The sequence below is a fragment of the Lepidochelys olivacea genome (genome assembly GCF_965140295.1).
Source record: "Lepidochelys olivacea isolate rLepOli2 genome assembly, chromosome: 8".
NCBI lineage: Eukaryota > Metazoa > Chordata > Testudines > Cheloniidae > Lepidochelys > Lepidochelys olivacea.
The window spans coordinates 72118255-72132020 of record NC_140418.1 but is presented as its reverse complement, the minus strand read 5'-3'; the positions used below and the strand labels follow the sequence as shown (position 1 = coordinate 72132020).

The 13766-nt window shown below is 38.2% G+C and overlaps 1 protein-coding gene across 1 annotated transcript in view; it reads right to left on the bottom strand.

The window, feature by feature from the left end:
* The window catches only part of DPYD (dihydropyrimidine dehydrogenase), a 537067-nt gene that overhangs the window by 325837 nt on the left and 197464 nt on the right, over positions 1 to 13766 (bottom strand). The window contains exons 6-8 of the mRNA XM_084637885.1: positions 10595 to 10791; positions 6272 to 6353; positions 701 to 788 (exon numbers count right to left, since the gene is read on the bottom strand). Of these exons, the coding sequence (XP_084494011.1) occupies positions 701 to 788; positions 6272 to 6353; positions 10595 to 10791 (367 nt within the window). The remainder of the gene's footprint in view (positions 1 to 700; positions 789 to 6271; positions 6354 to 10594; positions 10792 to 13766) is intronic.

The following is a 13766-nucleotide window of genomic DNA, read 5'->3' as shown; positions in this document are numbered from 1 at the left end:
CATCTCATGGGAAGCAACTGAACTCTCTTAGTAAGCTCTCATGAAGTATATCTATTTTTCAAAAGCGTACATAACATCAAACTGAGAAAACCTGTAAGCTGTTTTGTTCCTAGTTTTATAATTTATTACACACACATATATACAGTAAGCTGCATAGAGTGTTTAGATAAGTAATTAGAGAAGAATTTCAGTACTTTCAAAGTTCATGAAAAGTCTTTGAAATTGGTGTCTGTTGGTTACAGATATAGTACGAGCTGCAGCAGTGTAAGCTTCTTGATTCTATCATACCTATGTCTTTCAACCCTGATCTACAGGGAGCCCAAGGTACAATAGGTTAGGTCTGTGCATAACACTATTTAGTCTTTGCTCTCTGTTGAGACTTCCAGACACAGTGCCATTTAGTGCCAATTGTTATGGATTTATTTATTATATGCTCACCTGTCCACTAAGAACCATCCAAATCATTTCACATTAACCAGTGAATTGCCATCAGGCAGCAACAGCTTGCAGTAACTGCCAGGGAAAGCCAGATTCAAACCACTCAAACAGATGAGAGAATTTTCTGTTTACCACATCATCTGGTTTACACTGAAGACATTTAAACTTGTCTTACTAAGATACTGAAATACAACCCATTTACTGGCAGAAAATCATTCTCATTTTCAACAAAACAAAATAAAGGAGAATAAGACATTCCTACCTATTCCAATGAAGACTGCTTTGTAGCCATCTTCTTTCAAGGTGTTGATTGTCATTCCTTCCATTCCAAGGCCTTTACCACAAACTATCTAACATAAAACATTATAAAGATTTATTAAGTAATTTGAAATTGATCATTAAAAATTGCTTTAATTTCTGTCATCTTCCTCTTACTGGCATCTCAAAAAGTTTCATAATGATCAATTAATTAAATAAATAAAATATTTTTTTCAAGCTAAATTTACAGGGCCTGATCCTCAGGTCTGATCAAAGTCGGGTAGTGGGCATAAAATGGCTTAAAGTCACCTTTGTATTCCCCTGATAGTGGGGGACAGCCGAGGGTCTATTTGGTTCCTGGCATAACAGCAGCCAGCAACAAGCAAACAAACAGAAAAAGAAAGAAAAAACCTGTTCATGGAACACAACAGCACAGCAAAACAGCACTTTTAAATGGTTGTATTTGATACTGGTTTGGTAATGAAGTATTCCCACATGAAAATCAGGATTTAAGAAACCTCATCTGGGAGCAAGGCACCAGTCTAGGGAATGTGTGGTAAACAGAACAATCATCCAGCACATTAGTCAGGAAAAAGTCTTGGGGGTTACTGTGAAAAAATCATTGATGCCACCAAGTGTATTGTAAAGAAAAAAGAGGCAAACAAGATACTAGCTAGGATTAACAGCATGTCAGAATATCAAACAAATAAGGTGATCTTACGTGCAGTACTAGTCACTGTACCAAAGGAAGGGTAATATAGCCTCATTGAGGATGCAGCAAAAATTAAACTAATTTAAGATTCTGCAACTGGACCTCTCACACCAAGAAGCCCTGCTCAAGTGAATGGCGCTCTTTGTGGGCATAAGGGCCCACCTATGCAGAGTCAACCACAGGATTGGGGCTTAAAACAACATTAGGTTTGACGAATATTTATTCTGTGGAAAGATTAAGGGGACTGTACTTACTCTCAAGGAAAAAGATAAGAATTCAAGGGAACCTAATAGATTTTTTCAAAATTAAGAACATAAGAACAGCCATACTGGGTCAGACCAAAGGTCCAGCAAGCCCAGTATCCTGTCTTACGACAGTGGCCAATGCCAAATGCTTCAGACGGAATGAACAGAACAGGCAATCATCACATGACCCATTCCCTGTTGCCCATTCCCAGCTTCTGTCAAACAGGGGCTAGGGGCACCATCCCTGCCCATCCTGGCTATTAGCCTTCGATGGACCTATCCTTCATTAATTTATCTAGCTCTTTTTTTGAACCCTGCTATAGTCTTGGCCTTCACAACATCCTCTGGTAAAGAGTTCAACAGGTTGACTGTGCGTTGTGTGAAGAAATTCTTCCTTTTGTTTATTTTAAACCTGCTGCCTATTAATTTCATTTGGTGACCCCTAGTTCTTGTGTTATGAGAACGAGTAAATAACACTTCCTTATTTACTTTCTCCACACCACTCATGATTTTATAGATCTCTGTCATATCCCCCCTTAGTCGTCTCTTTTCCAATCTGGAAAGTCCCAGTCTTATTAATATTTTCTCATACAGAAGCTGTTCCATGCCCCTAATAATTTTTGTTGCCCTTTTCTGAACCTTTTCCAAGTCCAGTATATCTTTTTTGAGACGGAGCAACCACATCTGCATGCAGTATTCAAGATGTAAGCGTACTATGTATTTATATAGAAGCAATACGATATTTTCTGCCTTATTATCTATCCCTTTCTTAATGATTCCCAACATTCTGTTTGCTTTTTTGACTGCCCCTACACATTGAGTGAATGTTTTCAGAGAACTATCCACAATGACTCCAAGCTCTCTTGAGTGGTAACAGCTAATTTAGAAATATGGTTGGGATTATGTTTTCTAGTGTGCATTACTTTGCATTTATCAACATTGAACTTCATCTGCCATTTTGTTCCCCAATCACCCAGTTTTGTGAGATCCCCTTGTAGCTCTTTGCAGTCTCCTTTGGACTTAACTATCTTGAATAGTTTTGCATTATCTGCAAATTTTGAATAGGACTCATCCCAGTATAGACCTCTGGGGGACACCACTATTTACCTCTCTCCATTCTGAAAACTGACCATTTATCCCTACCCTTTGTTTCCCATCTTTTAACCAGTTAAGGATGGAATTAATCATTTGGGTTGTAATTGCATTTGTTTAATCGTATTTCTTCTAAATGATCAATGGTGCTCAGAGCCACTTGCTTCATTGGCTGGAATGAATCAAAATATGTAAAAATAGGAATAAATGCAGACAAATTTATTTCACTGGTAGTAGGTTCACGAAGAGTAATAAATAAAAACAACAAGCACTTAGAAAGCACTGCTCGTTGTTAGAACTCAAAGAACTTTACAAAGGATAAGAATCATGTTCCCCATTTTCCAGCTGAGGAAACTGAAGCCCAAAATGGGAAGTCATTTGTTCAAGGTCACACACCAAGTCTTTACCAAAACTGTGATTAGCAATCAAGTCTCCTTATTCCTGTTCCTGTGCTCTGTACAATGGACCATGCTGCCTGAGGAGCATGATCTAAAACTTATCTTAAAACAAAACAAAAGGGTTTTGAAGCAAAGAGAATAAATGAGCTCAAGAGAAACCTAGGCCTGTTTCTGGAGAAGACAGTGGACTGAGGAATTGATTCGTCAGTTTAACTGGTATAAATCCACTGAAATCAGCAGAATTACTTTGGATTTATACCAGCAGAAGTAAGGGCAAAATTTGGCCCTTTTGTTATTAAAGAAAATGCTAGTGTGTTTAGTCTCCATCTTAAATGGCATAACAGGGCTCATGCAGCCTTCATTGTGCTGTGCCAGTGAACACTTCAGTAAAGAACTTCTGAGGGGGACTGCATCTCCGTGTATGCTGTGGAAGGTAACTGTGTGGCAGAGCTCACAAGGAAACGCATACAACACAGGTCAAAAATGGGCATGTCAGAGCAGCAGCCAGAGGATCTGCACACAGCATAAATACCCAAAAGAAAATCAGATCTAAGAGGAGAACATCAGGCTCAAATGCATGTCTGCCCTACACCTTACTTCCTTTTGGTGGTTAGTATTTCTTATTCTAGGTCTCTCAAATTTTCTTCATTCAGGACAATCATAATTTTAGTTTCTTGTGTATCAAACTGTATTTCCCTATTCTTATGTTTTTGCCCCACTTTTCATGACCTTCATCAGTGCAACAAAACTTACATTGAATCGAATGGCTAGAGTCTCTAATGTCTGTCTATTATATTGTCTTCATTTAAGATTTAAATATTTCCGTGTGGCCTTTCAGATTAAAACAGTCAGCTTGGCCCGCCAGGGTGAATTTAGCTTAAATAGGAAAGGAACAATTGTAAATACATGCATGATTGTTTCCAGTTTTTGGTTGTTTTTTTCATTTTCATTGTTACTCCTATACTTGTGATGCTCCACTGTATAAATGCTTCTTATAATGCTGCCTCTCTCACTCTTATTGAATTTATCTAAATTCCCGTTTAGAAATTTATGAAGATGTGTTTTCCCCATCCCTGAAAACATGGAGGATGGAAAATGTAATACATTTTATTTAAGGACTGACCCTTTCTTATTTTCTCCTTTTAAAGATTAGGTATAAAAAGCTGTGTGTAGTTGTGATCCCTTTGACTACAGACTGCATATTCAATGGGTATAAAATACCACCTATGACTTAGTATACATTTTTATTCTTATATGTACATATATTATGAAAACTTAATAATGGAATTTAAACTTCACTACTAATTTTATGTGAGGATTTGCAATCCCTTAAGGCCTAGTCCTGTAACCTTTATCTATCTGAGTAATTCCTACTGATGTCAACCGAATTACTCACATAAATCAGTAATACTTAGTATTTATACAGTATAGCACTTTTCATCAAAGATCTCAAAATGGCTTACACAAAGGTACATAAAATACTCCCATTTTACAGAGGCACAAAGGTGAGGTACTTAGTTAAGTGGCTTGCCCAATGTCACAGAGCTAATCAATGGCCTAGTTTAGAATAGACTCCAGGGTAAAATTCTGTGCTGCACATCTAAGTGGCACAGCACAGAACTCTCACCTTGGGAAGAGGGAGTGGCCATGTTGGCTTTAAGCTCTCAATTTTGTACTGCTCCAAAACTTCTGGAGTAACAGACAGACTTGGGGGCTGGTCTAAATTTTGCAGCCTGTCGTCTGCTGCTTATGACCCACAGCACTGTCTGAAATCTCTGTAATGCTACATTCTGTGACCCCTCCCTGATATGCCCGATGCCTTCAGATTTGCCTCTAGTATGCCCTCTATGTTGGAGTGTGTGAGGGGATGCTCAGAAGGCAGCTTTATGGCTACCTTCCACAGTCCAGAACCAGGGTAATCTTCTCTTGACAAGATCTGGGCTTTTATGCTATGTCTACATTGCAGCTGGAGACATGCCTCATAACACAGATAGACAGACATGTGCTAGCTCTCCCTGATCTAGCACACTAAAAATAGCAGCATGAACATTGCTTCAAGGATAGCAGCATGGACTAGCCACCTGAGTACAATCCATCTGACCCCAAATCTCCACCCATACTGTAATGTCCACACAGCTATTTTTACTGTGCTACTTGAAATGGAGCTAGCATGGGTCTGTCTACCCAAGCTGGGAGGCATGCTCCCACCCATAGTGTAGACTAACCTTACAGTCCCTTTATACCACTCCAGGCCTTTTACTGAGCATAGAGGTGTTGAAGTGGGAAAGGGGGGGGGGGGTGATGATCTCACTCTAGGTCTCATGATTCCCAGTCTGCTGCTCTATCCACTGGACCAATATAAACAACTATGAGTTAGGATTACTTATATGATTCTTATATGACCTTAATCAGTGAAAAAGTTTTATCTAGTCTTCTATGTAAGGGTTTGATCCTGAGATATGTTCCACACACATAACTTCTATTAAAATGAGCGGGAGTTATACACACTAAATACATCTCTACAACAAACACTGAATGAACAATAAAACAACATTCCCATTATCTAAAAATAATCAAGAAGTGTTGTTTGTTTAATAAAATGCAGCCAGTGCAAAACTATTGCTTTCCAAGAAGTTGAATTACTGTTATTGTTTATAACAGATCATGTCACTACTTTGTTAATTTAATGCATGTAATAAGTAAAATAAACATCAATGTGAGATTGCATTACAAGCCATTAAAAGAAAACTGGGGTGGAGGGAGAAGTGTCTAATATGAATGTATTAAGTAGTACCAAACATGCATGAAAACAACTTGATTAAAGAAATCAAATCATTCCAATAGCTACATTGAACCCCTAAAGCAATTTAGGAATTTGTTTCTTACAGACAATTAATCACATGCAGGCATGCCAGATGAGAACTATTGATTGCCCTTTTCCAAACTAGTGGCATTCAGACAGCAGACAGACAAATGCCCTGAGCAAGAGGAAGCATCTTCCTGCCTCTGCCTAGTACAGCTTTTAATTGTTCTTCACTAATGTGCATGACATTTTGCTGTTAATCTTTGACAGAGCTCTTGCTCCTTTTTCTTTGAGCTATACATAGGCAGATTATAGTTTTCATTACCTTCACTCCAAGGTCCTTCATAAGCTCAGCTTCGAAATTCACTACATCATATGGCAACCGGAATTGAGGGATTTCAGACGTACTAGAAAAAACAAGAGAGACTGTGAAACAATTGACAGTTATTAAAGAGCCAAGGCTTTTCAGTTACTGAACATTAAACACATACTGTGCAAATCTTGTGAATTTTGTGTCCGTACAAAGATGATTTTCAAGTATTTAACAGAACTGTGAAGGAACATGACTCATCTAATTAAAGAGATTCAGTATTGACAAACCAAAATTATCCACCTCGAAATAGGAAACAAAAAATTATTTTTTATCCTTTTTTACATAAGCCCTTTTCTTGTTAACAAGAATTCTAAATACTGTTTAACGTTGTCCAGTGCTGTTTATTGCATATCTCTGTTAATCAGGAACTACAACCAGTTGGATAAAGAAACCAAGAGGTTGATCAGTTTCTCAGTGAATCTACATTCCTACACCTTCTTCAGTAACAATATCTAAAGAGAACTACTTTTGCTTTCTATAAAGGTTAAAAATACGTCACAAGAGGTTGTAACCATCAATAGCTAATCCTTTTCTATATTTATAAACACATTCTATGCTGAATGTGTCCACCTAACAGAGAAAGATTCTAGCCACAAATGATGAAGTTACCCAATAATTAATAGTCAAACTTCCATTTTTTTTTAAGTTGGATGTCTAAATTATTTTCTAGTCAATGCTGGGCACATTTCACCCTCCAGTTATATTCTACACATTCCCTTACATTCTAATACAGTGTACGAAGTCAGTTATTTGAAATAGGGTCTTATTCCAGACTCACGTTTACTATTTAAATTAATGTATGTTCTTACTTTGTTCTTTTTTTCTTTTTTCCTTTTTTCAATGAGGGTGTTGAAGCCTTCTTCAGTGTCCGAATACCACAGATTTACTGCCCCAGGGGTATTAATATATAGGGCCAGATCCTCAGCTAGCATAAATCTGCACGGACTTTGATGGGACTATCCCAATTTATAATCAGCTAACAGTCTGGCCCATTAAGTCTAGTGAAGGCCATTTTAAATGTCTTCATTCAATAAAGATAAAATGATACAACAGCCAGAAGGTGAAAGATACTCCTAAAGCTTCTGGAAACTAATCTCTTGCTAAAATTAATATAGTTATAATTTCCATAACAAAGCCCTCGGACAGAAAGATTTGTAATGGCTCCATTTTACATGTTATTATTGGCCACTCCAACCCCTTTACATCTAACTCTGATTCATTGGCAGATTTCATTTATTTTAAGGCTTGTCAACCATAAATACATAGCAAAAAAGTTGACTTCACTACTTTTTTTTATGGTTTCAAATACTGACCAGCTTGGTGCTCTTCTGCCCAGCATGGAACTAAAAGCATTCTATATTTCAAAAGTATGTGTCATGACAATGCAACTTCATGTCACAGTAAGAAAAGAGTGGGCCAAGACAAAGGATAACGAAATAGAGATTCAATAAAGAAATCCATTAAAATAACAAAATCTTATTTCTCAACCTATAAATATATTTGTTGAAGGCCTTTCATTTTCTCAAATATGAGAGAGGCCCAGTATACCACTGGTAGTATTCAGTAGCTGTCTCTATTCCCAAGAATATTTTCCTTAATTGATTTAAAAAGGAGAGTGTGTGTGAGAGAGTATGTGTGAGAAAGAGAGAGAGATCAATACTGTTGCACTTTGATGTTATAGAAATTGGAATAATCTGCTGTCTTTCTCCCAGATAAATATTCTTCATACTAACTATAATCCTGATATACATGGGAAGAACATGCTCAGAAAAAAAAGAGCCTAAAAAACCACCAACACTGCATCTATAAGGCAATTGATTCCAAATACAAAAGTAATTTGGCCTTTTTAGCCATTTTGAATTATTTACTAAGTCACTTAAAACAGAATCCAGGGCAGTTGAATTTGTTAAAAAAATATTAGCAAGGTACTGTGGCCACAGTTACGGGTGACAGCTCTCAGATTAACTTCCCTTCTAAACCAATGTCAAAGTGAGATAAAAGTAGTTAAGGCCATGTTCTGTCTTTATTCCAGATGTGGAACTCCCATTAAATGTCAATGGGTGTTTTGCACAAAGAATGAGAGTAAAGCATCGCCATGATTTAGGGCTGCTACTGACCTTGTGATCTTCCAGAATGGAAAGTGGATGAGAAGATCACGGACCAAATGAGAATACTTGACTCCTCAAGTAAGGCCTTTTGGAAGGGGGCAAGGTGACTGAATGAAATTTAAATTTAATTCACTAAGAAATGTGATGAATGGACACAAAGTAAAGTTCACATTGCTCAGATTACATATACATTGATATACATTTCATAACTGAAGAAAGGATTACTTTAAATTAATAACAAAGTTGCAGCATTGAGCACAAAGTAGATGTGAATTGTCAACAGAATAAAGTGATAGTGTAAGAAACAGCCTTTTTTTAAAAAGTGACTAAATTGACTTTCAATAAAATATTTTTAAAAACCAAAACATGCTACTTCATTAAGTGGACAGATATATCTTGCATAAACTCTGCAATCCCCTATGGCAGTTGATGTTAGTAAAATGAGTCTGTGCGGTGAAGTGTCTATAACACAATCAGCTAAATTAACACTTTTGATAATTAGGCAGAACAGTTTTGAACCTAAATGGAAGTCATCAGCTCTACTTTTCTAGCATTGCTTAACTCTCTGTAACCTCCAGGGATTAAGTATTTGACACCGAGGATCAAATTCATTCTGGTGTCAACTCCATTAACTTCAGTGGTGTTGCACCAGGGACAGATTTGGTTCTCCTTTTTTACACTGCACTGTGTTTTTTTAGATGTGTGATATTTTACTTGTGTGTTGACATTACATTTAGCCAGTATTCAAATTCTAATATATATTAACACACATTTAGAGGTGCCACCAGTCTTGGAAGACATAATCACAATTACAGTCATAATGAGAGAAATTCATCCCTCAGTGCAGAGCACCTGTTAAAATACTTTCTGTGTCGCGATGGTGTAAGTGATGTTCTAGTGGTGCAGAAAGATTGCAGTACTGCCCTGCACCCACTGAAGAAATGGATTCTATCCTTCTATTGTATAGTTACCTGCAAAAATCCCATTTACTCGGGCTGTGTAAAAGGCTGGGGAGATCAGGTGTGAATTTCACCCTTACAGAATGATTTATGGAAGTTGTAAACACAGATTTCACTCCAACTGTATGTGATGATTGCTTTGTGTTTATTTTCCTGTATACTTGCATAGGGAACTTCATAAAATCATTCTAAATTTAGAGATTTCCACCACATTAAAAATGCTTTTAAATTATGTTAAACAATTCTATTCATTATTGCACATGGTAGAGCTAGAATCACAGCAATTCATCATCCTTTAAATATAACTTTTGGATTTGGGGAGGCTGTTCATTACTAGATTTTCTAAAGGATTCATCTGGTAATACCTGTGAATACTGCAGCTTTGTATTTTACAGAGCAGACTAAAAGTGGGTAGAGAACACCCATCCAGTATTTCTCAGAATCACCACACAGAAGTGGCTACTCATGGCTGTCAGAAGTAAACAAAAGATATTTTGTGTCTTGGATTACCATTTAAATGAAAAGAGATGTGACGTTAATCTTTTTAAAATATGCAGACACAGTGGGCCTGATTCTTTGTTCTTTCAACTGGTGTAATGGAGTGAAGAATCAGGCCATTTAGCATGTGACATTCTAATGTATTAAAAGTCTGAAACACTGTACATTGTTGTTTACTAATGCAATAAATGAGCCATTAAAATAGTTAACATTCGGCCATTTACAGCCAAAATTTAAAAAAAATGTACAGCCACTTTTTGTGCAAGCTTCTGAGCAAAGCCTCATATAAATGCACAGCTCAAGGATTTGCATACACAGATACTGATGTGATTGTCCAACCTCCACTGGCAAAAGTGTGTATGCCCTTTTGAGAAGGCAGATCTCAGTTCCAATTCTTTTCATACCTCCGTGGCTAAATGAAAAAGCTGCAAATGTGAGAACTATGTTTCCCTTCATAACAGTCATATATTAGTCTACTTTTTAACATAATTTGGTTCTTTACAGTCACTGAACTTGAATGGAATTTTCGAACATGTGCAACTAAGGACAATATTTAACATGGATGAGGAATGTTGTTTGTTTGTTTTTTTAAGTGAATCTTTAAAATTTGTCATTATCTCCCCTGAGTTTCTGGTTTGACCAGAGGTGAACAAACTGTATTTCATATGCTACCCACAACCACAGGAAACACCCATTTGCCCAGTTTTTACCTTAAGCCACCAATGTATTCCTGTTTTTCAAATATGGTGATGTCTGAGTAACCTAATCGAGCCAAAAAAGAAGCACAACTTATACTTGCAGGCCCAGCACCAAAGAGAGCTATCTTTGCATGGTAGGCTTCAGATATCTTTGCTGGGGGAGGTAAGAAAGGGCTTCTAATCTGAGGAATATTCATAGCTTTGAACACCTGAAAAGAAATACATTTAAGTAGTTAAATACTGTACAAAGACAACCCCAGTATTCAAACTTTATTACAAATGGCTTTAAAATACTGATCACAGTGTAATTTTCTGCTAGTATTATTACAATTTTTTTATTTCAGTCCATTAAAATAGACGACCATTATATAAATGCATACAAATGTTCATTTGGAAAAAATTGTCCAGGGAAAGGGATTTCTTATGGAAAATCTTCCATTGCACAGCAGATAGACTCCTCCTCCCGTCTCCAATTTGCCAGTCAATCGTGCCTGTCTGAAAAGTTACTCCCCTAGCTCCCTTCACCCTTTGTGCACCAGTACAGCTCAGAGCAGGATTTAGTTATCAAAAACTATATCAATATGGCAAACACAATTGCAGGATGTTTTATAATAATCTCCCTTGACTCCCCATCCCATGTAACCTTTCATGTTACAGCAGCATAGTGTTCTCAGTTTTAGTTTCTTTAGGGGTTCTTTTTGGTCTTTACAAAGCTACTAATCTGGGGTGAGATTCTCAGATGGTATAAACCATCATAGTTCTATTGGCACCTTAAAAGGACCAAAGGACATGACCATAAAAGGAGACATTATTGGAGAAATTAGCAATATGTCAAACATGCTCAAGCTTCACCACTTATTTTTCCCTTCATAATATCAAATTTATAATAGTAATAAGTAGGGATCCTAGAAATGCATTTGCCATGGAAGAAATGCGGAATTTGCAATTTTTACAGAGAATCTTTAGTTTTTACATTTTGTGAAAAAATAAAAAACATACAGTAGAACCCCATGCCACCAGTGCACACACAGGGATATGGGGATGCTTCAGCCCTGTACTGTGGGGCTCTCACTATCAGATTTCATTTTAATAGCAGAAAAACATGGATTTTTATGGTTTTTAGTGGAGAATTTTGGTTTTTTTGATCATGGAAAACTAGGATACCTGGTAATAAGCTACCATGCATGGAATATTTCTTTATTTCATTTCTCAGCGGATCAAATCACTTGGCCTTCAGCCTGATACTTTATACTTCCACCAAAGTCATACAACAATAAAAACTAAAACACCTGGAATTACTCTGTTTGCATGAGTAATTAGAAAGTAGGGGAACCCAAAGATAGTAATATAGTGTGCAGAATTAAATATAGCCTGCATTGATGGAAAGTCTGCACAGAGTCCCAAAGTTACTTTAGGATTGAGATTTATGGGAAACAAAATTCAGGGATGAAGAAAATCCCCACCTGAGAAGGAGAACACTGAAAAAAAACAAAAGATGTGGAGCCCCTTGCTGTTGTGCCTCCTTCAAAACAGGGTCCAGATTAGCCTTATTGTTAAAGAAAAATGTTTTTGTGATTAATGCACTAGATGGAAACTCAAGATCTGTCTCTGCCACAGATTTTCTGTGTCTCTCTTGGGCAAGCCACATAGGTCCAGATTTCAAAGGTATTTAGATGTCTAAAGAAGTAGACAGGCATCTAGTTGTGTTTTCAAAAGCTCCTAAGCACTTGTCTATTGATTTTAATGGGAGTTAGGTGCTCTTGAAAATCCCATGTGGTTCTTATCTGCTTCTTTTGGTACCTAAAGACCTCTGAAAATGTAGGCTTGAGAGCCAGATTTTCAAAGATGATCAGTGATTTTCGGTGCCCCAATTTGGGGGTCTCTGATTTGGGATAACTTAAATGGGACTGATTTTCAGAGGTCAGGTGAGAATTTTCTCTAATATTTAGGCCAATGGGGGTTGCAAGAAGCAGCGCAGACCGAGGGATGTACTGGCTGCCGCTTCCCGCAGCCCCCATTGGCCTGGAATGGCAAACTGCAGCCAGTGGGAGCTGCGATCAGCCGAACCTGCGGACGCTGCAGGTAAACAAACTGTCCCGGCCCGCCAATGGATTTCCCTGACCAGCCACATGCCAAAGGTTGCTGATCCCTGGACTAGAGCATTCACACCTAGCAATCAATGACCAAGAGGAAGGAGGTTAACCCCCCTCCACACACACACACATATACAGTCTTAGCAGGGAAGCAGAGCAGAAAACAGCTTGAGAACAAAGGGTGGAGAGATGATCGGCAATGGGAAATGAGTGGACTTCTGGAAGAGGCTGGCTGCTTTCACCTGGGACTGACAAAAGGGTCAGAGAGAGACTGATGCAGTAATGGAGCCCATTACCAGTTGAGAGAGACAGAAGCGGTATTGGAGTCCATTAAAGCTCAGTTGGTGGATGGCTCTGGCTTGGCGAGATGAACTATGTCTTAACCTTCATTTCTATATGCTAATCTAAGGACTTTCCAATGCTGTGTTCCATTTGACTAATAACCCCTACTGTTTTGAAAACACTGCCTGGTGTCACTGCAAATATGCATTAGTCCCTGAAGAGTGTATAAGCCTACGAGGAGGAGCCTATCTCACTTGGACTCACTGGGCAGAGCTCACAGTGTGAAGCAGGAGTGCTTAAGCCCAGAGGCTTGGTCTCTGAGTTCGGGAGGCAGTGTGGCCTACCCTGAAGGAAGATTGGGGCCCCTTGGAGGGTCTGGCAGACTGAAGGGGTTCCTGTTTAAAAGCTGGGGCATAGCACTGATTCTGGGGTCTATGACAAAGCCACTAGCAGTTATAACTGAAAATATCACTTAGGCAGTTATTTCTTTACAATGAAAAACATCACAAAGTCTGTTCATGCTTCACATTTTTAAACAGTTTAAATCAGATACAGAGACAGATTCTAGATTCATTGGAGCAGATTCTGCCTTGCATGACCACAGAGTGTAACAGCAGGCAGAAGGACCCTCTCTGCCTTCTGCTGACTGTGTAAGGACAAGGCAGAATTGCAGCCCCTAAGCATTTTCCATGTAGCATCCTGCTCTTGCTAGCTTGTGCATATGGGGAAGGGAGTTATAGCTCCATTCCATCTCTGGCACTTGTGGGGCATTTTGGATCCCAGTTCTGTATCCTGGTAACAGCACTGCA